The 24,990-nt window shown below is 48.5% G+C and overlaps 1 protein-coding gene across 1 annotated transcript in view; it reads right to left on the reverse strand.

The window, feature by feature from the left end:
- The window catches only part of Timp3 (TIMP metallopeptidase inhibitor 3), a 46,854-nt gene extending 42,634 nt beyond the window's left edge, over positions 1–4,220 (reverse strand). The window contains exon 1 of the mRNA XM_051173002.1: positions 3,976–4,220. Coding sequence (XP_051028959.1) covers positions 3,976–4,096 — 121 coding nt within the window. The 5' untranslated portion in view covers positions 4,097–4,220. The remainder of the gene's footprint in view (positions 1–3,975) is intronic.
- Between the last annotated feature and the right edge of the window lie 20,770 nt (positions 4,221–24,990).

Raw genomic sequence — 24,990 nt, forward strand, 5'->3', positions numbered from 1 at the left:
TCCAGCAAAACCACAGCCCCTTCCCAGCCATGTTCTAGTCCTATCTGTCAGGGGACTGGGAAAGGGACAGACCCGTCAGAGGGCCGCCTTCTGCATCAACCAGGTTCCCAGTCTGCAGATTTCTTCCCTGGCTCACCCCTCATTCATTCACTTCCCACAATGCATTGGGCCGGGCAGCTCCCTGGGAATCCCTAACTATCTCCCACAAGCATCCTGGAAGTTTGGTTCCTGTCAGCCTTAGTGCCACACAGTCACTTTTTCACCTTGGCCTAATAATTTTGAGTGTCTTTTCTGGTTTTAACAGCCAAAGAACATAGGGAATTTCCGTTGTTGTTGTTGTTGTTGTTGTGTTATAAAACTATGATCAATTCTTCCTAGGCAAACACAATACTTACTACTCAAAACCTCGGCCGCTTTAGCTACCTTCAAAGTTTTGAGGTAAACTTTCCTAATCTAGGTGAAAATGCCATCCATCCCTTCCATTTCGATTCTAGGAACAGGCGCCTGCCTCAGCATGTAAAGAGGTCAGTGAAAGTTGTTAAGTGCCATAACTGAGACTGAATGCAGGCCTGACCATATAATAAGCATAGCCTCACTCAGCCTCAGTATTTTCCGTCTGAGAAATGGGTACAGTACCACTTAAGGTTGCCAAGGAGTTAAGATGGCATCTTTGAAGTGCTCGAACACCAGTACAAGCCTGAAAGCTTCCTTCCTTTCCTTCCTCTTCCCCAATAACAGTTTTCCACTGGCCAGGATTCTCAAGGATAGTATTAGCCTTGGGACACACGCACACTCACACACACACACCCCACTAGGTGGTTGGCTCTTCTCCCGTGTACCATAGTTTTATTTTCTTTGGGTCGGCTTGCATGTAGGAGTGACAGGGCATGGGTCAGCTTTCTCTTAAAATATGGCTTCTTTGCTAAAACCAGGACAGATCTGATGCTGAAGAAACCCACTGACAGTGGTCCATGGCGAAACAACTCAGTGGTATCAGAGATATTCTCCAAGGCTAGCAGTCACCCCTCCCAGGCCCAGGGGGCAGCCCTGACACCCCTCCACTCCCACAAAAAACAAACAAACAAACAAAAAACCAAAAAAACCACTGCCTAATTACTCCTTGTGAAGGGGGACAAAGAGGAGGATTTACTCTTCTGAAATGAAATTCTTTCCACTACTCCCACCTCTGCACAACACACACACATGCACACCCAACTCCGGTTTTCAGAATGCTCTGAGCGTTACCCTTCCTTTCCTGAACTAAGGCTGCCAGAATTAAAATCTGCCTGGCCAAGGCTGCCTCTTTCATTCCCAGTGCCCCCCCTCCCTCCCCCTCCTTCTTCAGAGTCAAGGGTTGGAAGGAGTTTCAGGGGCAATGACTGGTAGGGAGAGGGCCCCAAGTGAAGTGACTGCTGCCAAGTCCCTTTCTTTTACCCCACTGGTGTATCTGATAAGCCTCCGTGTAGTTTATTCTTCTAAACACTTTGATAGGGTGCAGGGCCTGCAGTTGCCATGGAAACACCTTTTAACTCCTCCTCATCCAGAAGGTTGTGCCAGTCCCCTGGGCTTTAGAGAAAAAAGGGAAAAGAGACACCCGTGGATCAAGAGACAGGAGAAGGAAGGCCATTGTGGGGTGGGGGGTGGGGTTATGAAGAAAGGCCCCTTCCTGGCAACGCAGCATCCATGCAGGATGAGAATGCAGGAAGGTTCTAGAAGAGGAGGGTGGCAGGCTGGTCTGACCATACTTAGGGGGCTCCAGTGTCCAGAGTACAGTTGGGAGCCATCTACTGGAGGCAGCAGGTCAACAAGTCAGCAGGCCCACACCCACACCTCCCATTTTTAAAAGCATTATCTCATCCCCTATGCAATGCACCAAACTGAGGTCTGCCGCGAAAATCTGGATCCCTGCCAGGGCAAAGATTTTTCTTTCTTTCTTTCTTTCTTTCTTTCTTTCTTTCTTTCTTTCTTTCTTTCTTTCTTTCTTTCTCCTTTTTTCCTTTTTTTGCTACTACCATGGTCTGGGTTTGACATATGTCTTGGTGACTTAACTTTTCTCTAGGAAGCCTATGAAGAGGGAGACGGAAGCCGTTTCTTGACTAAGCCCGTAGAAATTACAAGAAGCTTCCTCAGTCCTGACCTACAATTAGACCCTTATGGAAGCAATGAGCCGATTCCAAGGTAGATACAGCGGACAGGATCTGCTGGCTCACATTGGCACTTTTCTATAAACTTTGGGGACACAAACCTCTGAGCAAAAGGCACCCGTAACGGGGATGAGAGCCTTCTCTTCAAACTGAAACACATCCAACCCCCACTGTGAAGCAGAAAAGAACTTGGGCCAGAGTCTGCACACCCCAGATTCCACCTGCTAGCTCCAGGCCAGGGGCATGCTCTAGGCTGAGCTAAACCAGAACCCAGCAGCAGTAACTAGTTGGAAAAGTGAGAGGAAAAAGGCCAAGAGGAACCTGGGTCCTAGGGGGGTGGGTAAGGGGTGGTTTGGGGGGGGGGGGGGGCGGCGTGGTGGTGGTGGTGGTGGGGTGATGACACACAACCAGGTCTCCAGAAATCCAAAAGGATGCTTCCAAGCAATCCATAGAGCCGGGGGTTGGGGGTGGGGTGGGGAAGGGGGTGCTAGCAAGGCTCTCCCCTAGGGGACAGGCAAGGGTATGTGTCTGCAGGTCCCAGGAAACATCCAACAAGGGTGACTGCAGGTCACATAAACACCCTGGGCTGCCAAGTCGACTGACCTGGCCACCACAACCACCTCCCAGATTTACTCCCCTCCCCCCAGGCTGTGCCTGGCCCCACCAGCAGTGCTTCTCCAAGCCTCAGTTTTCTCCCTTGCCAGGTCGCCACCCTTTCCCCCCATCTGCCCTCCCCCCCCCCCCCCCCCCCCCCGCCCTTCCCTCACCACAACACACTTGCAAAGTAAGAATCCCTCACCCAAGACCCAGTGGAAAATTCCCTTCTCCTTTAAGACCATACTTAAAACCCACACCACTGTATTCTTCACCACTCAATCCCCATGGGCCAAGGGTAGCTTCATGTCCCACCCCGAGCCCAGCAGGCACACAGGACCTGCTTTAAGAGCTTTAGGTGCTTTAGGAGCTGGAGAAAAAGAGAGATTTTTCTCCCAGCTTCTACTCGACATGGGACGCGCCAAACACAAGTATCTATCCCCAACACTCTTCAGGCGCTCAGGACAGTGGGCTCTGCTTCTTAGCAGGTCTCTCTAAATCAACACACTGTCTCTTTGAAACCATCACCATTAAGTGATGAAGACCCTTGGCGTCTTTCTTCTTCTGGTGACAAATCTGCTTTCTCTGGTTGCTCACTCTCTCCCTTCTCACGTACATTTAGGAAAAATAAATAAATAAAACCCTCCCTGTGAATTTTCACAGATACGCGGTAAGTGATTCCCCCACAGTCACCTCACGCCAGCTGTAGACACCCAGACACAGTTCTCCTTACTGAGGAGGTCAACCCTACAGTTTTCTCCTGTTTCGTTTTTTTTTTCCCCACCCCCACTCCCCTTCCAGCCCCTCAAACTTGGCAGGCAAGAAGCTCCATTAGCACTTGCTGGGAGCGCCTGCAGCTAGGCTGGGTTGGATCTCAAGGAAAAGAATGAAGTTCAAGGGCGCGGGAGATAAGCAATCTTTGAACGCTGGGAGTTTTCTCTCACAACTCCGCCCGCACAAGCTGGCAACTTCTTGTAAAGTATACTCGAAGTCCCAGAACTTCAGGAAACATTCCAACTTTTCAGAACCTTCTCCCACCCTCCTCATCCTCCAGCTTTTTTCCCCTTCAAGAGCCACTGTGGAAAGGGACCGCATTCACTTCTGCCTGCGAGAGACCATTAGGCCACTGCTTGGGTTCCCTCTGCGACGTTGTCTCCCCACACAGTCTCCCCCGCCCAGGGAAACTGAGTCTCCAGCTAGAACACGCAGCTTGCCCTGGGCCTCCCGGAGCGCTTACCGATGTCGGAGTTGCAGAAGGCATCCTGGGGATGGCTGGGCGAGCATGTGCACGCTTCGGCGCCCCAGTGTCCAAGGCTCCAGCAGCCAAGGAGCACGACAAGCCCAAGCCAGGGAGTCATCGTAGCTGCTGTGGTCCGCTGCGGGGACTGCCACTCTTCAAAGTTGCCGAGCGCTGGCGCGGATGCTGCAGTCGGAGCTCACCCGTTGGGTCTTACCGTGGGCAACTTTGAGCTCCGGGGAAGTGCTCTCCAAGTAGCCGAGCGAGACGCGACGAGGTGGCGTTGAGTGGCTCGGTCAAGAGTCCACGGAGCCAGCAAGTGGCCTCCGGGAGAAGGATCGGGAAGTGGAGAAGCGGGAGAAGAAGAAGCTTCCCGGCGCTGGCGGCTGCCCGCTGCCCACTGTGCGCAGAGTCCAGGGCTGCCGCGAGATATAGGGGCGCAAGGGGACCCAGCCCCTCGGGAGCTCGGGGGGCCGCCCCCTCCGACCAATGGCAGCGCCGCATTACCTCATCGGCCCTCCAAAAAGGGGGCGGGGCCGGTGGGCGCGGGGCGACAGGGCGGGGCCGGCCCGGACTGTTCAGATCCTTATAGGGAATAATGTGGTTGTGGGGCACGCGAGTGGGTGGGCTGGGTGCGTCCTGGGCCCAGTATGTGCTGCAGCGTCGCCCCACGGCCCCTTCACCCTACGCCCACCGGCCCTCAGTGCGCCTTCGACCCAAACAAGGATCCAGTCCCAGCCACCCAGCTAGCCAGGAATCCCTTCCAATGGGCCCTGGAGTCCTTGATCCTGCCTCCAGGAAAAAGTCTAGAAAATTTCCCCTTCTTACCTTTCCTAGAGAGAGCAGGGAGTTAAGAGGAAACGCCTGGGCACATGACATTATCCCCCCCCCCCCCCGCCCCCTTTCCGCTCTCCCCTGCCCCCCACCTCTGCCTTTTGGGAATAGCTACGGTAATTGTCACTGGGGGCAAATGGGATCTGTGGAATTATTCAACAAACACTGTTCTGGGTGCAAGCAAAGCCCTTGCAACCAGGGTGATTGTGCTAGTGCTATGAGGAAACTGGAATAGATGTAGACCTAGGCTGGAATGACTAAGAGGGCGTTGCTTTCTGTGGGACAGTAAAGGACGAGTTCTCTGAGGTGACATCATGCAAGAAAAACAGCAAGTGCAAAGGCCCGAGTCTTCTTTAAGGACAGAATGTAGAAGAAAAAAAAAAGGCGGGGGCGGGGGGGGGGGGAGAGACTATGACAGCCGGTCTCACACCGGTGGCAAACAGAATTTCAGCAAGAAACTTTGAGGTAAAAACCATCCAAAAGTGGAATAAAACCAGATCCTGGAGAAAAAACTATGCAGGATTCTAAATAGCAAACTGTATAACAGAAGAGTAATGGTAGTGTTATTACCATCCTATTTTAAGTAGCATCTGGACTGTGGGGCGTGTGTGTGTGTGTGTGTGTGTGTGTGTGTGTGTGTGTGTGTGTTATACTCACTGTTGTTGTTCTGTCTTTTTGAGACACAGTCTCCCTATATAGCCCAGGCTGACCTTGAACTCAATGTCCTCCTGCCTCAGGCTCCTAACTGTTAGAGCTATGGATAGGCAGTGCCCCGCCTGGCCTATCCTATAGATTTTTTAAAAGCAGGCTTCCATACTCCATCTTCTTGTATTTACATATTCCTTCTAATTGAGAAAAGCAAGAGCAGGTGTCACATGTGCCTTCCAGCTGAGGAAACAGGCTCTGAGAGGGGCCACCCCCTTCTCACCTCCCAGCTAGCTGTTCCTACCAAAAGAGACATATGCCCACGGGCTTAGCAGCAAGGCCATCTAACCAACAGCGCTCTTTTGTAGCGAGCTCTCTCCCTTCCTTTCCCACCTTATGCCTTCCAGGGGTTTGAAGGAGAACGGTGCTCTAGTTGCAGAAATGCTGAAAACTTGCAGCAAATAACGCTCTTGGATGAGTATCCCCAAGAGAAGAGACTCTTTAAGGGGAGAAGCAGAAAGAATCCTGGTAAAACTGTTTTTTTGGTTGTACCGCCCTTGCTAGGTCATTCTGTGTCTTTGTTAGTGTTGGCGTTACTGTGATTTTTGAGATAGGGTCTCATTATGTAGCCCAGGCTGGCCTTGAACTCTCAACCCTCCTACCTCAGCCTCCTGAATGCTTCTAAGAGTCCCCACCAAACATTTCAGCTACTTACAGAGGAGAGAACCCAGCTCCCATACCTTTCTTATCCTCACTCAACTCTGAAGCCCCTCGCTTCCTTAATTCCACTCTAGGGTGCCGTGGCCCCCTTGCTGCTCTTTTAGTACTATCTCCCGGAATACAATTATATTATGTCCCTTTCCGAACACTTGGAAGCCTCGGCTATTTGGCCATAGTGCTTTTTTCAGCCCTTGGAAGGTCCCTAGAGACTTGAGTGTGGGATACAGCCAGGACACTAAGGCCCAGGCCGTGGGCACTGCGGGCTCACTCAGAGGAACTAGGTCGAGTGAGGACATACTTGGTGGGATTTGAGAGAGCCTGTTGGCCCTTGCTCCGCGCCGGTCATGTGGAGGACTTTAGAAGGGTTTGCAGACAAATCCACTTGAAATAAACATCTTACAGGCTAAGAGGCCTCCCTTCTCTGCTTTCCTATCACAAGACCGTTGTGTCCAAAGCGCCACTTGGTTTTCCTCCAAGGGATAGCATTTTCTGGAATAAAAGGCAAGGGCCAGAGAGCTATGTTCTGCTACATGTCACAGAGCAGGTTCTTCCGAGAGGACATCCGAAGTGTGCCTTGCTCTGGCAGCTACTTCCTTATCGAAGCATGGTGTCCTCTGATTATTTTCCTTGTGGAAAGGTGCTAATTTGGGCTTGATTCCTCTTGATGCTTCTACTTCGGCACACCCAGAATTTGGGGGTTGCGGGGAACACAAAGAGGGTTCTGGTCAGGAGTTCTCTCTCTCTCTCTCTCTCTCTCTCTCTCTCTCTCTCTCTCTCTCTCCTTATTTATTTTAAGACATGATTTCTCAGTGTAGCCTTGGCTGTCCTGGACTTTTGTAGACCAGGCTGACCTCGAACTCACAGAGATCCGCCTGCCTCTGCCTCCCGAGTGCTGGAATTAAAGGCGTGCGCCACCACGCCCGGCTGAGTTTTCTCTTCTACCTAGGCTGAGATGCTCCTCTCTGCCCTCCTCTGCAAGGTCAGCTTAGCCATGGTCCTGGGAGTGAGAGGACGGTGCTCCTGGAGTCCTCATGTGGGTCCTTCCGGCAGGTAGACCTTGCAGCCATCAGTCTGGACATTAGGTTGTCCACCGGACTAAGAATATGTAAGGATTGCCTTTTCTAGTCACATAGTGAGCAAGATTGAGTGGACATGGAGCTGGGGTAAGAATGGGGGTACCAGCTCTCCTGCTTTCTGCTGATAACTGAGAACAATGACAGAGTTGTGAATCTGGGGCGAGCTGAAGAGGCTTCAGCCAGCACCTGGCTTGTCCTCAAACCAACGTGCCGCACCTTGTCCCTTTGTCGGAACTTTTTGAGGGAAGGTGAGGGCGTGTCCACCTCCTCCCCTGTGTTTCAAATTTCAGAGGGTAGAGCTGTAGGAGGTATTTACTTAGATATCTAAAGGACGATGCAAAGTTGCTTAGAGACTGTTCATCTTCCTGTTCCACATGAGGAAAAATAAGGTTTCAATGAGAGAATTTAATTCAGCGTCCCACAATCGGCTAGAAGCAGAGGCAAGTTCGTGTTGTGAACACTGACTCCTTAGCTTCTATCTGCATTGCATCCACAGGGCTAAGCCTTCCAGACTAGGGCACGTGACAGATGTATCTTCAAGTCCCATAAGCTGGCCTACCGAGAGCTACCTGCACTGCTTAAGAGTTCTTGACAACATGAACAGACCGTTCTGATCTGACCAGCAATGTGCAGTGCTATGTGACTCGAAGGGTTTCTTCCTGGCTTCATTTCCCTTTCCACGATACCTTTTGCAAACAGCCCAGGCATGTTTTACAAATATATATATATACATATACACACACACACACTTTGTGATTCATAATTGATGATGATGACAATGATGATGATGATGACAGTGATGATGATAATAATAATAATAATAAATGTCTACTATCCCTCCATGGGAAATGGAATTCACCTCTCAAATGGAAGGAAGAGAGATCACACCATTTGAGCAGGTTTGACACCAAACATGCCGAAGACTGAGGCCCATCCACCACACTCAGCATTTTCCGTACTCCCATCCCACTCTGCCGTCCAAGACTCAAGGCAAAAAAAAAAAAGTATGCCAGGGGAGATTATGATGATAAAAGCACAGGAGAAACTTGGGGTCTCGTTTCTGATGGATCCTCTTGTAGTTATCAATTCATTAGCAACACAGTTTAGTTCAGTAATTGCTGCATGGATCCGAAAGTCCGCACTAGTCCCGGGGCCTGCCCAGCTTTGGTCTTGAAAGGAGGCAGCTCCTCAGAGAAGCTCATTGAGCCTATCCCTCTGGCTACTGCTAGGGGGCGCGAGAAGCCAGAAAACACCCGTTCTCTGAGCTTTCAGCCTGCCAAGTCTTCCTGAGAAGCCTGGGGAGAGAGAGAGACACATCCACACCAGCCAGTGGGTGCGGGTTCCTTGAGTGAGTGAAGCGAACCCTTCCCTTCTGATGGCCACAAAACTCTCAGTCTATACCCCATCTGGGTCCGCAGCTGCTTGAGCTCCTCCACGCCTGGGCTGATCGCATGTCAATTTAAGGAAGAGAGGCTTTTACTTGGGAAGCAACAGACTTGTGAATCACTGATTTGGGGGCCATGGGAAGGTCTGGGAAGATAGCGGAGGATGCCACAGTCCCCGTCTTCCAAGTGGGGCTCTGGAAGTTCAACCTGGAGAAGGTGCTGACGAGACTAGGTCAGGACCACTGCCACAGAAGGCAGTACCTCAGCTTCCCTCTTTCTCCCGCCCGCCCCCCAGACCCTAACCACAGTGCCTTTCCCCAAACCCACAGTCCATGTGAAAGTCATTATATTCAAAATAGCCTTTTTCAATCAACAGACAGCCTGGTCCACCCATCACCAGGAGCCCTAGCCAGACCCTCAGCAGAGTTGCTCCCCAACACGGGGGCAATTAGGAGCCTAAAAACGTGGGTGTTTTGGGTTCACTCTGTGCCTGGTACCAGCAGGGAGTAAGCACCTTTTCTGGCTTCCATCTGGAACCAATTTCATGGCAGTAAAATTGTAGGGCGTCTCTCGCCCCAGCTCCCCCACCCCCAGCCCTGCCAGGGAAGTGAAGACCCCCTCTGTAAGGTCTCTGGCTGTGTTCACGTGAATGCTGGTGTTTTCGTATTTCTTTCCATAGACAGCTAGTCCTAGGAATTTTAAGCCAGAAAACACATGTGTGTGTGGTAGAGGCACTCTGTGTCCTGTGTGTTTCTGGGGTGGTGGGAAATGTGAAATCGAGTTAAATATTCCGATTCTTGGTTTTCTCTTAATGACTGTATGCTCAGGCAGTCAATTATTTCTGCAAAGGATAGTATGAAAGTCGGGACAGGGGTGGGGTGGGGTGGGTGGGAGGGCACCAGAGCTTCCGCCACAAGCCTAGCTTAATGTGTTCCTTGTGCTGTTGGGATTACTGCACTCTGCCTTTATTTAACAAGGAGGAGTTAGCTCCCCTGTGGCTTTTCTGAAGGTACCAGGCTCAGTCCCATACAGGGCTGTTTCAGCCAGCCAGCCCTGCTGGGGCTCAGGAAAAGACTCGGACAGACATGTGGTCAGGTTCCTGCGTCCCAGGGCTAGAGATCATGTTTCTGCAAAGGTACTGTGAGCTCGCCTTGGTGGGGCCGGACACAACTGGAACTGGCTCGTCCTGTGGTGGACGGTCCAAGGGGCGTTTGACACTGTGAGTCGCGTCCTTCTTGATACCTGGCTATAGGAGGTCCTCTGCCTCTGGTTTGTCACTGGCGGCCTCATGTCCAGTATCTTCTGCCTCGGTGACGGACTTCCAGATCCTCAGTTTCCTATGATTAGATCTTTGCCTTCCCCCTTTAGCATCGGTCATCCCTTTGCTTAATCCAAGCTTTTCTCCTGCTCTGGGCTGGCCAATGTGTGCTGTGCGCACTGGAAGGAGATGCACACGGCAACAGTGTTCCTCCGGTCTCCCGACCATCCCTGTCCATCCTCCTGTGACAATTTCACTTGCAAATCCCATGACCTAATCAGACTTCAGTTGTCCTGGACTCACTGTCCCTTCCAGCATTACTCACTCCCTAATGACGTCACCGTTCACCGTGTCCTAGAGAATGTTGAACTAGACATCTCTACTGGCCGTCCCTGTTTCCCACTCTCACTGTTCCCACCCTGGATCCAACCTAGAGAGTCTTTCCAGACGGTGTCGACAACCCCATAACTGGCCCTGCTGCCCACAGTCCTTTTCTGTCAGGTTCCTTCCTTGCTTTGCAGCCACTCACCATTTTCTCAAACATAAACCTGAAGCCAGGCTAGGCTTTGCTTCAACTGATCAGTTCATAGTCTGTGTGACTTTCTGAACAAAATCTTTTTTTTTTTTTTTTTTTTTTTTTTGTGGTTGCCTTTTTAAAAATTTTTTATTAATTTATTCTTGTTACATCTCAATGGTTATCCCATCCCTTGTATCCTCCCATTCTTCCCTCCCTCCCATTTTCCCCTTACTCCCCTCCCCTATGACTGTTCCTGAGGGGGACCTCCTCCCCCTGTATATGCTCATAGGGTATCAAGTCTCTTCTTGGTAGCCTGCTATCGTTCCTCTGAGTGCCACCAGTTCACCCCCTCCAGGGGACATGGTCAAATGTGAGGCACCAGAGTTCGTGTGAAAGTCATACCCCACTCTCGACTCAACTGTGGAGAAAATCTTAAACGCCAAAGATATACAAGGTCCTCTCTGATCTGCCTCTTCCCATAGCACCCCGGGCTGCAACTGGAGGTGGCCCCACTCATAGAGTGTATCATGACAGCCACCGCCACAGTTACACAGCAGCAAACCTGCCCTTAGCCTCACCCTAAACCTTCTGGTACCTAAGTGCTATTTTTCCCCCTTCCCCCACCTCCATCAGCCAGGAGTCAGCTAGGACCACCAGCTTCTGAACGCTTGCTGACCCTCCTGTTTCTCCTCTGTGACCCACTTACAGTATATTTTTCAGCCGTCCATCTGAGCACCTCTCAGTCTCTGCTGCCCGCAGTGGTTGAAATGACTGCTTCTCCTCTAGACCCAGGGAAACCTGTGTGTTTCTCAACTGCTTGGTGGAGCACCTATACACAGCAGGCCCCTTAGCAAATACTGAAAGGCCATACTAACCAATGAATTGATGGGTACGGAATTTGAACAGGGATTGGGGCCATCCTAATAGTAACTTCTAGACAAAGTAGCTTGAAATTTTCTTTCTCTCTTTCTTTTTTGTTTTTTGTTTTGTTTTGTTTTTTGTGGTTGTTGTTGTTTTGTTTCATTTTGTTTTTCAAGACAGGGTCTCTTTGGGTAGCCTTGACTGTCCTAGACTCACTGGCCTCGAACTCAGAAAGATCCATCTGCCTCTGCCTCCTGAGTGCTGGGATTAAGCGAGCTTCAGAGCCTTTCATTGCTTACATTTCCCCCCTTTCGCCTGGCCTCCTCCTGCTTCCTGGGGTGCTGAAGAATGGGGTTTTGGAGTGTCCCAGCTGGCTGACATGGGCTCAGTAGAATCCATTGCTATATTTTCCAGAGTTCTCTGAGTTAGTTGTAGAGCACGGTCATGATTAAAATTGTAATTACAAAAAGCAACAATGAAATACATTTTACTTAAAGCAAGGACAATGAACTTCACCAAACTTCATCATTTCCTAGTCGCAGATACTTATCAACTTACGAAGAGGATATGTCCAAATAAACGAATCATTGGCTAAAAATGTCATGGCCCCAACTGCAGATAATATACTTTACCAACCAAACGTCAGAGGTGAGACACAGGGATGGTGCAAAGAGTTAGTGGCTCACTGTCGTGATGGGGACCTGTTGGGGTTTGTGCTCCCTGCCACTAGCCAGCACATCAAGAAAGAGTTTTACTGAACATCAGTAGCTCGGGGAACGATGAAACGTGAAAAATCTGGTGTTTCAACTGGTTTCAACTGAGCAAGTATCAAAAGGAGTAAAATCATGAGTCAAGTCATCAGAAGTCAAGAGTGTGTATTTTTCACTGCCTCAAGCTCAGTACTCTAGAGGTTACTTCCATTGATTGTGCTCTGCCGTGGTGCACATTTCCAGCTCTGTAGTAAGTGACATCACAGCACAAGTTGATAGGAGTATTTACACCGCAGACATTGGCCAACACTGCATATCAGGGCTTCTTGTTTAGGAGAGCCACTTGTTAAATATTTACGGGTTCGCTGCTGTTGTTTCCTGACGGTAAAACCCTGGATAAGTGACTTTACCTCCTCGTGCCTCAGTGTCCTTGTCTGTAATATTGGGACAGCATTACTCCCTACCTAGTGACGCCACTGACTAAATGAACTGAGATATCGAAAGCATGTGGTAGAATGCTTGGCATCATTGAGCAGACACCTGTTGATAGCCCAACCTGAAGTTTATCACACTGTGCTTGGATTGTCACTGCCCAGATGAATTATTTACTTTTCTCCTCACCGTGTCCCTGACAGAAGCAATTGAAGTGAGGAACAATTTACTTTAGCCCTGCATAGGTCGGTTATGGCAGGGAAGTTATGGTGTCCGGGGAGGCTTTCTCTAACAGTGATGGAGTTTGTGGCGTGGCTTGTTATATCATGGAAGATTTGGAAGCAGAGAGCACAGAGCAAAGCCAGAATCAGATATCACTTGCAGGACCCACCTTCGGTGATTCACCCCTGCCAGGTAGGCTCCGTGTCTCACACATTCCACAGCCTACTCAAAGAGTGCTCCCTGCTGGAGCCTGTGCTTGGTGTTTCACATTCGACACATAATGCTGAGTCCTGTCCACTTACCAACTGTGGTGATTGGCTTGGGCTAAATTTCAGTCCTGAACACTTATCCCAGTGCCTGATGCACAGCACATTCTCAGCAAGCTGGGATTTAGATTTAAGGAACGAGCTATTGAGAGGCTACTGAAGAATCAAAACTTAGGGGCTGGAGAGATGGCTCAGAGGTTAAGAGCACTGCTTGCTCTTCTAAAGGTCCTGAGTTCAATTCCCAGCAACCAAATGATGGTTCACAACCATCTACAATGAAATCTGGTACCCTCTTCTGGCCTGCAGGTGTTACATGAGGGCAGAACACAGTATACATAATAAATAAATAAATATTTAAAACACACACACACACAGAAGAACCAAAATTAGAAAACAGAGTGTTCCCTAACTACACTGTACCACTGTACGTATTTCTTTCCCACACTAGAGAGTTGCTGAAACACTATTGATTGGGGTTCATTCCTTTTATAAGAAGAGTATAGTGGCTGGGCGTGGTGGCACACGACTTTAATCCCAGCACTCAGGAGGCAGAGGCAGGTGGATCTCTGTGAGTTCAAGACCAGCCTGGTCTACAAAGTGAAACCAGGACAGCCAAGACTACACAGAGAAACCCTGTCTCGAAAAAAACAAAAACAAGAACAAAACAGAAAAAAAAAAAAAAAAAAAAGAGAATAGTATAGTGAAGTCATGCCCATTCTTCAGGAGCTGAACACCGCACACCCCCTGCTCCCCACCCCCAACTTGGTGCTCCTAGAGACCCACCATGCCCACTGGTGTCTTCTTTATAGCTACACTCCCTCCGTGTGTGATATGAAGTCCAGTAAAGTCCTCAACCTGACAAGAGAAGCATGACCAGTAACTTTCCAAACTGTTTTAAGGTGCCTGGAACTGTTTCTGCTTCAAGTATTTACAAGGGGGAAAAAAAAAAAGAATTCGATATCATATCAACACATGCTAGAAGAAACTGCACCTACCTGAGGAGGTTTTGAAGGTTGGTGACAAGGAGAAAGAGGGAAGAGCCTGAAGGCGTGGTGAAAATATTTTTTTTTTTTCTTTTTGGTCTGTTGTTCCTTTGAATAAACCGGTTTCTAGCTTATGCAACTCCCAGTAATTAAAATGGCTGGAATACTTTGCATTTTTACAGCAACTTGAAGGCGGCTCAGAGGTCCGGAGCTGGAGCCAACTCGTGGGGGGCCTGGCGATCCTATGATGCCTGTCCCTTGGCAGGGTAGAGGGTGCTGGCATCTGGCTTGGGCAGAAGGGAGGGTGGGGTGGGGAAGTGAAAGGGGTCATGATTTGTAGCAACTTGTCTCCTCTTTCCCTGGACAGGCACCCGTGTGTCTTGTCCAGAGAAGGAAGGTCACTAAGGACCACTCATTTTATGAAAGTCTAATTTATAAGTGAGGTTGTCTAGGTTCCCAGGGATGCTCAAACTATCCTTTTTCCAATTCTGCCTGTGTATCGCATCCTATAGTAATAACCCATACACTATTTGATTTAAAAAAAAAAAAAAAGTCAGATGAGCCCAAGCCTAGAGGTTCATGTCTGTATTACTGTATTACCAGCTACTCCTGAAGCTGAGGCAGGAGGATTCCAAGTTCTTACCACTCCCAATCCTGTGGGTCTTTAATTTTTCTGCCTCCCAAGATCTAGCTTGGTACTCTGTATACACTAGGAGCTCAATCCTGTGTTTATGCCAGAAAGACTGTCTGCATGTTTGTCTTCTCTTATACCGGAGGGGAAAATCACAGGTATTATTTTGAGCACTCACCTTGTGGAGTATGCTTAGGTTTGCCATGATTTGCTAGTCTACTGAAGGACTTTGGTCTCACAGGAGCCACCAAAGTACTTTAGCGTTCCAAAAGTAGGTTGGTAAGAGGCAAGTCTCCATTGTGATGAGTTCCCTGTTGCTATGTCAATAACTTTGTGGTTTACAACAATGTATCTTATCCCCTGATTTCTGTGAGTCAGAAGTCCAGGCAAGACTTTACTGGGTCTTCTACAGGATTAAAATCAAGATGGTACCCATGGCTCTCGTTCCCTCCCCCGACCCCCACCTCCTCCTCCCGACTCCAATGAGGAAAGATCTGTTTCCTTACTCATGCGCTTGTTGGCAACTTTTCCTTTCTCAGTTTGATGGTTTGAATGAGCATGGTCCCCACATGCTCATATATTTGAATGCTTGGCCCCCAGTAAGCGGAACTATTTGGGAAGGATTAGGAGGCAGGCCTTGGAGACCGATGTGTCACTGGGGAGTAGGTTTTGAGGTTTCAAAGATTCCTTCAATTCCCAGTGCTTGTTCTCTATCTCTGCCTCATGGATATGGATCAAGATGTGAGCTCTCAGCTGTTCCATCACTTGCTGTCATGGACTCTAATCCTCTGAAGCCATAAGGCAAATTAAATGCTTTCTTTTCTTTCTTTTTTTTTTTTTTTAATTGCCTTAATCATGGTGTTTCTCACAGCAAGAGAAAAGCAATTAAGACATCTAGTTTCTCCCTGGTTGTGCTCTGGCATGCCTCAGTGGTCCCTTGCCACATGAGTCTGTCCATAGGCAGCTTCACTGTGTGACAAGTTCCTTCCTCAGTGCCAGCACGAACACAAGCCTCCTGTGACAAGCATTGCAGCCATGTTCACACAACCGTGTGTGTCTTGGCACTCAGGCCATGTTCTGTTCATGCCACAGTATGTGCCACACTCAGGAAAAGAGTAGTGCACGGAACATGGGTGACAAGAGCAAGAACTATGTGGGTTAGAAGGGCCCACTAATCTCCAGATGGAGTAATTAGAATGTAGAAAGCCCTGAAAGCCATGGAGTTCAGAGAGCTGCTGTAAGTACTTTCTGGGGTGGAGGCAGTAAAACATTCTTTAAAAAAAAATTATTTATTATGTAAATAGTGTTTTGTACCAGAAGAGGACAGCAGATCTCATTATAGATGGTTGTGTGCCACCATGTGGTTGCTGGGAATTGAACTCAGGACCCTTGGAAGAGCAGGTAGTGCTCTTAACCTCTAAGCCATCTCTCCAGCCCCTGGTAAAGCATTCTTTAGTTCTGTTGAGACACGGTTTTTCAGTGTAGACCTGGCTGTCCTGGATTCCCTTTCTAGACCAGGCTGGCCTCGAACTCATGGTGATCTGCCTGCCTCTGCCTCCTGAGTGCTGGGATTAAAGGTGTTGTTCACTTCTTTAGTTCTCTTTAAATCAGATGTTTGTTTGTTTGAATTAAACTGTCATATCTAGGGCTTGATTTGGGTTGAGCTCAGCATTGTTTTCTCACAGACATTGAGAAAAGTTCAGACTGCCAGGTTCTCCAGAAATCTTGGGAGCTCTGGGATTTCATCCTCAGGGGTCTAGACGCAGATGCCCAGACTACAAGAATGCTCTGCTCACCTCAGCCCAGCTGTCCCTGCTTCCTTGCCAAGATGCCACAGGGTGGCTGCCATCTTCTTCCTCTTGTGTGCAGGCCCCATCATGAACACCTGAGAGAAGCATCCAGGCGACTTAGGCCTGCTGTCAAGGCAGAAGCAAAAGACAAGCTAGACCTTAGTGGTCACCCCCAAATACAGGAAGGGAACTAAGGAACAAGTGTTCCGGGAGCGGGGCTAGCCCATCTTGAGGGCTGAGGCAAGCCCTCTCTCTGTGATTCTTTGGTTCCCAGTCCTGCTCACTTTAGGAGATTCATATGGCTTCCCAGAGAATGGACAAAGAAAGACGCAGCCATCCTTCAGGGCCCAGACCCACAGACAAGGGAAACCAGCTTCCTTCTCTTGGCATGCAAAGGCCTAAGTCCTGTCTGTTGTCCTTCCTGCTGTGGAATTTTTCCTTCAAAAACAATTTTGCTGTAGGAAAAATCAGCTCTCTGAGATGGTTGTAAGAGGAGAAAAGTGTCACTGTGAGATTTGGAGACCAGCCAGATGTGATGGTGCATGCCTGTGATCCCAGCACTCGGGAGGCAGAGGCGGGTGAATCACCGTGAGTTCGAGACCAGCCTGCTCTACAAAGCAAGTCCAGGACAGCCAAGGCTACACAGAGAAACCCTGTCTTGAAAAACAAAACAATAATCCCAGCACTCAGGAGGCAGCAGCAGGCAGATTGTTGTGAGTTTGAGGCCAGCCTGGTCTATAAAGAGAGTTCGGGGCAACCAAGGATAACACAGAGAGACTCTGTCTCAAAAAACCAAATCAATAACAACAACAACAACAAAAAACCCGAAAAACAAAAACAATAAAGAGAGGTATGGTGACCATTCATTTGCATTGCTAAAAAGAACAACCATTCTGTAACTGAACAAAGAGGAAGGGGAAGGGAAGAATGTGTTGCTGCAGATCTACACAGCTTCTCTACCCCCCAGGAAAGGGAAACCATCAGAGAACAAACTAGAAAGCATTCAATACCAATTGTACCTTGGCCTTGGTTCAACCAGCCAACCAGCAGTGAAAACAGTAACTGATACCTTGAGAGTGCATGCTGCGGGCTAGACGCTGATAAAGTCCTGTAAATTTCAGCTGAGCCCTGTGAAGTGAGCACACTTAACCCTTCTTAATTTGTGGGAAAAGAAATGAAAACCCTGAGACGTTAGGGAATGTGCCAAAAGCCACACAGCTCATCGGAGGCAAGCTCCCTGACGGCCGTTCAACACAGCTTTAAGATCAGGGCTTTTTAACTAGCACTGGGTCAGTCATACAAGGACCTGTGTAGCGCACCATGCTAGCACAATAGGGAAACAAGAAAAGATGATGGCTCCAGGGAGGTCTTCGCAGCTGGCTAGTGTGCTTGCTGGTGCAGGACCATGGGCAAGCTTGTGAGCTACAGTGGCCGACAGGGCTTGGTGGCTTGGCCTTTGAACTTTTATATTCCAGCTGGAGCTGGCTTCCCTCAGTCTATGGATCTGAGTCTTGGAGGACGATGCGGAGATAGTTCATTGGTTTTTCTAGAATCCCTTTGGATCTGCCATAGGCCAATATCTTATAAAAATATATAAATTTAAAAAAACAAAAACAAAAAACAAAAACAGAAGAGAAGCCAGGCATGGTGGTGACACAGGCCTTTAGTCCCAGCACTCGGGAGGCAAGAACAGGTGGATCGCTGTGAGTTCGAGGCCAGCCTGGTCTGCAGAGTGAGTTCCAGGACAGCAAGGGCTACACAGAGAAACCTTGTCTCTAAAACCTGATAGATAGATAGATAGATAGATAGATAGATAGATAGATGATAGATCGGAGGGAAGAAAAGGAGAAAGGGAAGTAAAATGATGGAAAAGAAAAGAACAGAAGGGAAGGAGGAGGAGAGAGAGAGAGGCGGGGGGTGGGGGATAACAGCAACAACCCGACTCTCATGTGCTTACCAAGCCCACTCCCTCTCTTTACTCTCTCTTATATTCTGGGATAACCAGAACCCTAGGGCGAGGGTGATGTTATCAAGTCCATTTTAAGACTAAAGAAACCAAGTACAGGAAGCTCAGTACCTTGTCCAAGGTCGTGTGGCTTGTGCAAGGTCACACAGCTGCGAGGTAGAGCCAAGATTCCAAACAGGTAAGGTCATTTTAACCACCAGGCTTATAACCAGTACCAAAAGCAATGACCATCTGAGGTCCAGGTGTAATCCCTCCCGTTGCAAAGATTTCTCTGGCGAGACTTCCAAGGGTGGACATAGGGACAGCAGTTTGGGGGGCCCTGAGCCAACAGTTCTCTGTTAACACTTAGGTGGAAAATACCGGAGACTACAGAGATGTGGAGAGGAAACCAGAAAAGCCAACAGTGTACTACTCAGTGTTCCTGACCACTTAAGGGCTGGGTGGGGGTTGTCTGGTGGACTGCCATGTTACTCACTGGGACAGACTTCTGAAACTTCTACTATGTGATCCCCCTGGTCTCCATAGGGCTAGTAGTGACCTGAGACATTGTCACCACTTAGGGATACATAAGCTAAATATGGCATCCCATAGCAGGGAGCTAGTAGCTGCTTAATGTGTGAGCGGGCAGGTGGGCCAAAGAGGGCAGAGGTCAAGACTGATGATGTCAGAGGCTCAGCTCACTATGCCATCCTCTTGTATCTGGAGGGAAGCACAGTTTTCACAGCTTGCGTGAGCAGAGGCTCTTTGTTACAGCTTCCTCTCTCATAGTTTCTGACATATTATTCCAAAATGGGGCCAGCTTGTATCTTCAATGGTATGAAAGAGTAAAAGGAGGGGGGCTGGAGAGATGGCTCAGAGGTTGAGAGCACTGTCTGATCATCCAGGTGTCCTGAATTTAATTCCCAGCCACCACATGGTGGTTCACAACCATCCAGAATGACATCTGGTGCCCTCTTCTGGCCTGTAAGTGTACACTGTATACATAGTAAATAAATACATCTTTAAAAAAAGAAAAAGAAAGAAAGAGTAAGTCTAGTTATAGATAATATCTTAGAAGTGTTGGATTGTTGCCGGGCGTGGTGGCGCATGCCTTTAATCCCAGCACTCGGGAGGCAGAGGCAGGCAGATTGCTGTGAGTTTGAGGTCAGCCTGGTCTACAAAGTGAGTCTAGGACAGCCAAGGCTACACAGAGAAACCCTGTCTCGGAACCTGCCCCCCCCCCAAAAGAAGTGTTGAGTGTGGTGGCACAAACCTTTAAAGGCAGAGGCTGGAGGATTGATGTGAGTTGGAGGCCAGCCTGGTCTACAAAGCAACTCCAGGACAGCCAAGGCTAAACAGAGAAACCCTGTCTTGAAAAACAAAATAAATAAACAAAACAACAAAATCTTAGAAGTAACTTGCACATCAAGTGCAACTGGATCTCAGTTCCCTGTCATAACAGTCAGCTTTCCATTACTACAGCAAAATACCCAAGGCAACTGAATTTATAAAGAGGAAAAATGTCTTTGGCTTATAATCCTGAAGTTTCCAGACCAACATTGGGTAGCTCCGTTGCTTTGGGTTCCTGGTGAAGATATGGGATGTCAACATTGCGAATATACAGCAGTTAGAACTGCTCACACCATAAGCCAGGTATCAGAGGGAGATAAGAGATGGAGATCCCATAATCCTCTTCAAGGCACCCTACCAATGAACTAAGCATCTCCTACAAGGCTTCACCTTCTAGAAGGCTGTGGCACCTTCCAGTAGTCCTGCCTTGGAGACCAAGCCCTTATGCCTGGGCCAGCGAGGGACATTCAACCTCCATGCTATGGCAGATGCATACGTATCTCCTGAAGAAGCAATGAATGCTGTAGGGGAAAACATGGCTGTAGGATTTGAGTTCCAGCAGGGCCAAGAGCCAACCCTGTGCCCTGAGGCAAGCTGTTGTCTTTCCCTGGGAGGAAGAACCAAGAACGCCGACACCAGAGAGTTGCAGCAAGCCTTAAATGAGGCAGCAGCCGACTCCATGCCATCATGTGGAAGAAACGTAGCAAAGAAGAGTGACGGTGGGGTGGGGGAGGTGGTGGGGGGGTGGGGAATGGGGGTGGGGGATGGGGGTGGGGGGTGGGGTAGGGGGTCGGGTGGGGGGTGGGGGGGATACTTCTAGGTGTTAAATCCGTGTCTGTGCCAACAGTCCTTGCCTGTTGCCCTTCTCCAGGGCAGCACTCTCTGAGCCCAGGTTCTCCTCTTTAGCATGGTATCACACTTTACACGCACCGGATGACCATTTGGTTAATGCCAGTCTCAGTCTGTAGTCACATAGAAACAGAAGCCGTGTGTGTGTGTGTGTGTGTGTGTGTGTGTGTGTGTCTGAGTCCTCACTGGAACCCCAGTGCCCCCCACAACCTGCCAGGTCCTAGGTGCTCAAGAAATACCTGTAGAATTATGGTATCCCAACACGCTGGCGTGTCTGTTCACTGAAGGGCGGCATCCTAAGCATGCTTTTTAGTTGTGGCTAGAGAAAATCCTGAAGTTTGGGTACCACTTAATTTTAATGAGATAAAGACAAATTCGAAGTTTTCTTAAAGAGGCCACTGTAACTTTGCTTGAGGCCTTTGCTTGCTTTTTTTTTTTTTTTTTTTTTTAAATGTATTTTCCTAATGGGGTTATTGTTAAATGCAAACTAGAGATGGCAGCCCACCTGTGTAATATCATTCAACTTTGTGTATTTACGGAAACAGAAGATTGAAAACCGTGGACCTCAGGGTGGGGGATAGCTCAGTGAGTAAAATATTTGTTGTGCAAGTACAAGGGCCTTGAGTTCAGTCCCCTGAATCCACGTGGGGGGAAAAAAAGGCCAGCATGGTAGCATTTCTTTGTGACCTCAGCACTGGGACTACAGAGTCAAGTGGATTCCTGGAGCTTGCTGGCCAGCATCCCAGCCCACTGGAAGAGTTCCAGGCCATGAGAGACCCTGTCATGAAGAAAGGAAAAAAGCCAGGCATGGTGGTGCACATCTTTAATCCGAGCAATCGGGAGGCAGAGGCAGATGGACTTTTGAATTTGAAGCCACCCTAGTCTACAGAGCAAGCTCTAGGACCGCCAGGGCTACCCAGAGAAACTCTTATCTTAAAAAAGCAAAACAAACAAACAAACAAAAAATAGTAATAAAATAAAATAAACAAACAGAATAGGCTACCATCTTGGATTCTTTCAAATGCACTGAGCTTGGGACCCTCACCAGCTGTTAGGAATAAGCATGCATGCATCAAACAAGGACTTCTCTCCCTGAATAGATACCTATGTGAAAATAACTAAAAAGAAAGATTTGGGGAGGCTGGAGAGATAGCTCAGAGGTTAAGAGCACTGTCTGATCTCCCAAAGGTCCTGAGTTCGATTCCCAGCAACCACATGGTAGCTCACAACCATCTATAATGAGATCTGGCCTCTTCTGGCTTGTAAGCATACGTGTATTCAAAATGCTGTATACATGATAAATAAATAAATCTTAAAAAAGAAAAGAAAGAAAGAAAGATTTGGTTGGTGCCAGGCCATTAAAATTAAGTATAACATGTCCAAATGTCAGCATCCTTCTTAGATTCTCCTCAGAAGACATCTGCTCAGGCTAAATGTATCATAGGAGGCCACAGAGGTCATATTGGGCAGGAAACTCTGGCCTTGTGGTCTTAGACAGGCCATTAGGTGTTTCTGGCTCTTAAAGCTTTAAGTGAAAAATAGCCCCAGAAGCTGACAGTGCCCAGTTGGTGGCGCTGTGTGGGGAGATCGCTGGACCTTAAAAGGTAGAGCCTTGCAGCAGAAAGTACGTCCCTAGGGTGGGCTTTGAAAGTTCATTGCCTTGCCCCACTTCCCTTCCTCCTATCTGTGCATGGAAAATGTCATGAGGTAGCTTCCTCCTCCTGGGTCTTCCTCACCACAATGGGCTACCATAAACCCAAACCAACTTCCTCTTTCTTTTCTTTTTCCTTTTTTTTTTTTTAAGAGTCTTTTGAGACAGGGTTTTCTCTGTGTTATCTTGGTAGTGCTGTAGACCAAGCTGGCCTTGAATTCACAACAATTCCCCTGCCTCTGCCTCCCAAATGCTGAAATTAAAGGCATGCACCACCACACCCAACAACTCCCTCTTTTTCAAACTGCTTTTCGCCGTGCTTTTTATCACAGCAACAGAAAAAGAAAAATCTAGTACACTGTCTGTCTCCTCTTCAGTAAGATGAGAGAGCCATTGAAGATGAACACATGAAGATGAACACATTCTATGGTTCAAGTGAGATTGGTTCTGAGCCTCAGACCTGCAGGAAAGGGGGCTGGGAGGGGCTTCCAGGAAGTCGGATAAAAGCTTGAAGAACTGACCTCTTGACATTAGGGACCATGCCTCAGTCAGCACTGGGTCTTGGGTAGCAGCCTCTGTAAGGAATTAGGAACTCAGCCAGGCATGGTGGCCAGCACTCGGGAGGCAGAGGCAGGCAGATCGCTGTGAGTTCGAGGCCAGCCGAGTCTACAAAGCAAGTGCAGGAGAGACCCTGTCTCAGAAAAACAAACAAACAAACTTACCCCAGGTGTACTAGGGCATGAGGGCTGCTGACAGGTGTCTCCACCTATCTTAGAACCATAATTAGGGTATCTATGTCCTGAATGGCCTGGCCTCTGCTTTGGATGCTTTATTAAAAGACTTATTTTTTTAATCCAGGTGTGGTGGCATACACCTTTAATCCCACCATTTGCGCGCGCGCGCGCGCACACACACACACACACACACACACACACACACACACCCGACACCATTTCCTATGTGCCAAGTATTCATTCTGTATTCACAATGGCTTGAAAAGCAGACACTTATTTTCGCCTCTTTTCACAGACTAGGACACTGCAGCCAGGGAAGTGATGGGGCTTGCCTAATTCCGCACAGCTGGTGCCTGATAGAGCTAGCCTGTGACTAAAGGGGACTGGTTCCAAATCCCCTGCCCTGGGCCACCTTAGCACCAGAGTGGACGCTCTCTCGAGCCACACAGTCCTGAGTCACTGGTTACCAACCCTCCCGATGCATGATGCTGGACAGCTTCCTCTGGGGTCCCACGAGAATTAGATAGGACAAGCGCATGGAAAGTGTTTAGTAAACGGCAAAGTACACTCGGAGAGGGGGTGCAAGGATTCAAAGTGGCACTGGATAGATGGCTCAGTGATTCACAGTGCTCACTACTCTGCCACAGAACTGAAGTTCAGTTCCTAGTGCCCACACTGGGTGGCTCGAACCGGCCTCTGGCCTCTGTGCATACCCACAACTCATGGGCAGACTCGTGTGCCCTGCCCCTTCCACACACACACACTTGAAAATGATAAACATAAATCTTTTTGTTTGTTTGTTTGTTTTTTTCGAGATAGGGTTTCTCTTGTAGTCCTGGTTGTCCTGGACTTGCTTGGTAGAACAGGCTGGCCTTGAACTCACAGCGATCCTCCTGCCTCTGCCTCCCGGGTGCTGGGATTAAAGGCATGCGCCACCATGCCTGGCTTGTTTTCTGTTTTTTTTTTTTTTTCAAGACAGAGTTTTTCTGTGTAGCCTTGGCTGTCATGGGCTTCCTTTGTAGACCAAGCTGGCCTCGAACTCACACAGATCCACCTGCCTCTGCCTCCTGAGTGAAGTTTTTTTGTTTTGTTTTGTTATGTTTGTTTTTTGTTTTGGGGGTTTTTGTTTGTGTGGTTGGTTTTGTTTGTTTGTTTGTTTGTTTTGTTTTGTTTTGTTTTGAGACAGAGTTTCTTTGTGTAGCCTTGGCTGTCATGGACTCACTATGTAGACCAGGCTGGCCTTGAACACACAGAGATCCGCCTGCCTCTGCCTCCTGAGTGCTGCAATGTTTTTTTGTTTTTTGTTTTTTGTTTTTTTTTTTTAATGTGGGTTCTGGGCATCTAACTCAGGTCCTCAAGCTTATAAGGCCAGCATCTCACTAAGCCGTTCCGTCATTCCCCTGGTTCTGCCTCAGTACTTTTTAAAAGTTTATTGAGATATTGGGTGTATTCTTTTCCCGGGCTGCCATAATAAAATACTACAAACTAGGTGACCGTAAGCCAGTAGAACGCTTCTGGAGATCAGAAGTTCCAAGTCAAAGGTGCGAAGGGCTGGGTCTCTCTGTAATCTCCAAGGAATGACCCCTTGCTGACCAATTCCAGTTTCAGGCAGTGCTACTCACTTCTGCATTCCTTGATCGGGAGACGTTGATTCCTTGATTCTAATCTCTGCCTTCTTGGTCACATGTCCCTCTCTGTTTCTAGATATAAAGTTCCTCTTCTTTTGAGGATGCCTATCTCTGAATTCAGGCCCATCCTCATCCGTATGACCTCAGTTTAACCTTGTGGCCTCTGCAAAGAGTCTGTTTCCAGAGTCATATTGACAAAGGAGGCTAGAGCGTGAAATTTCTTCAGGGGCCACATTTCAGCTCCTACCAAGCCCTCATAGCCTCCCTTAGCCTCAAGATAAGCTCAGATTCCAGTCCCCAGTGTATTATTCTTTACTTCTTCCTTCCAGGTATATTGTAAACTTGCATTGGTCTCATGTTTCAGAGCTGACTATGTTGTTGTTTGTTTGTTTGTTTCCTGAGAGATAGGGTTTCTCTGTATAGCCTCGGCTGGCCTGGACTAGTAAGTTAGTAGATCATGCTGGCCTCCAACTCACAGAGATCCACCTGCCTCTGCCTCCCTGAGTGCTGGGATTACAGGTGTGGGCC

The sequence above is a fragment of the Acomys russatus genome, chromosome 31 (genome assembly GCF_903995435.1).
Source record: "Acomys russatus chromosome 31, mAcoRus1.1, whole genome shotgun sequence".
NCBI lineage: Eukaryota > Metazoa > Chordata > Mammalia > Rodentia > Muridae > Acomys > Acomys russatus.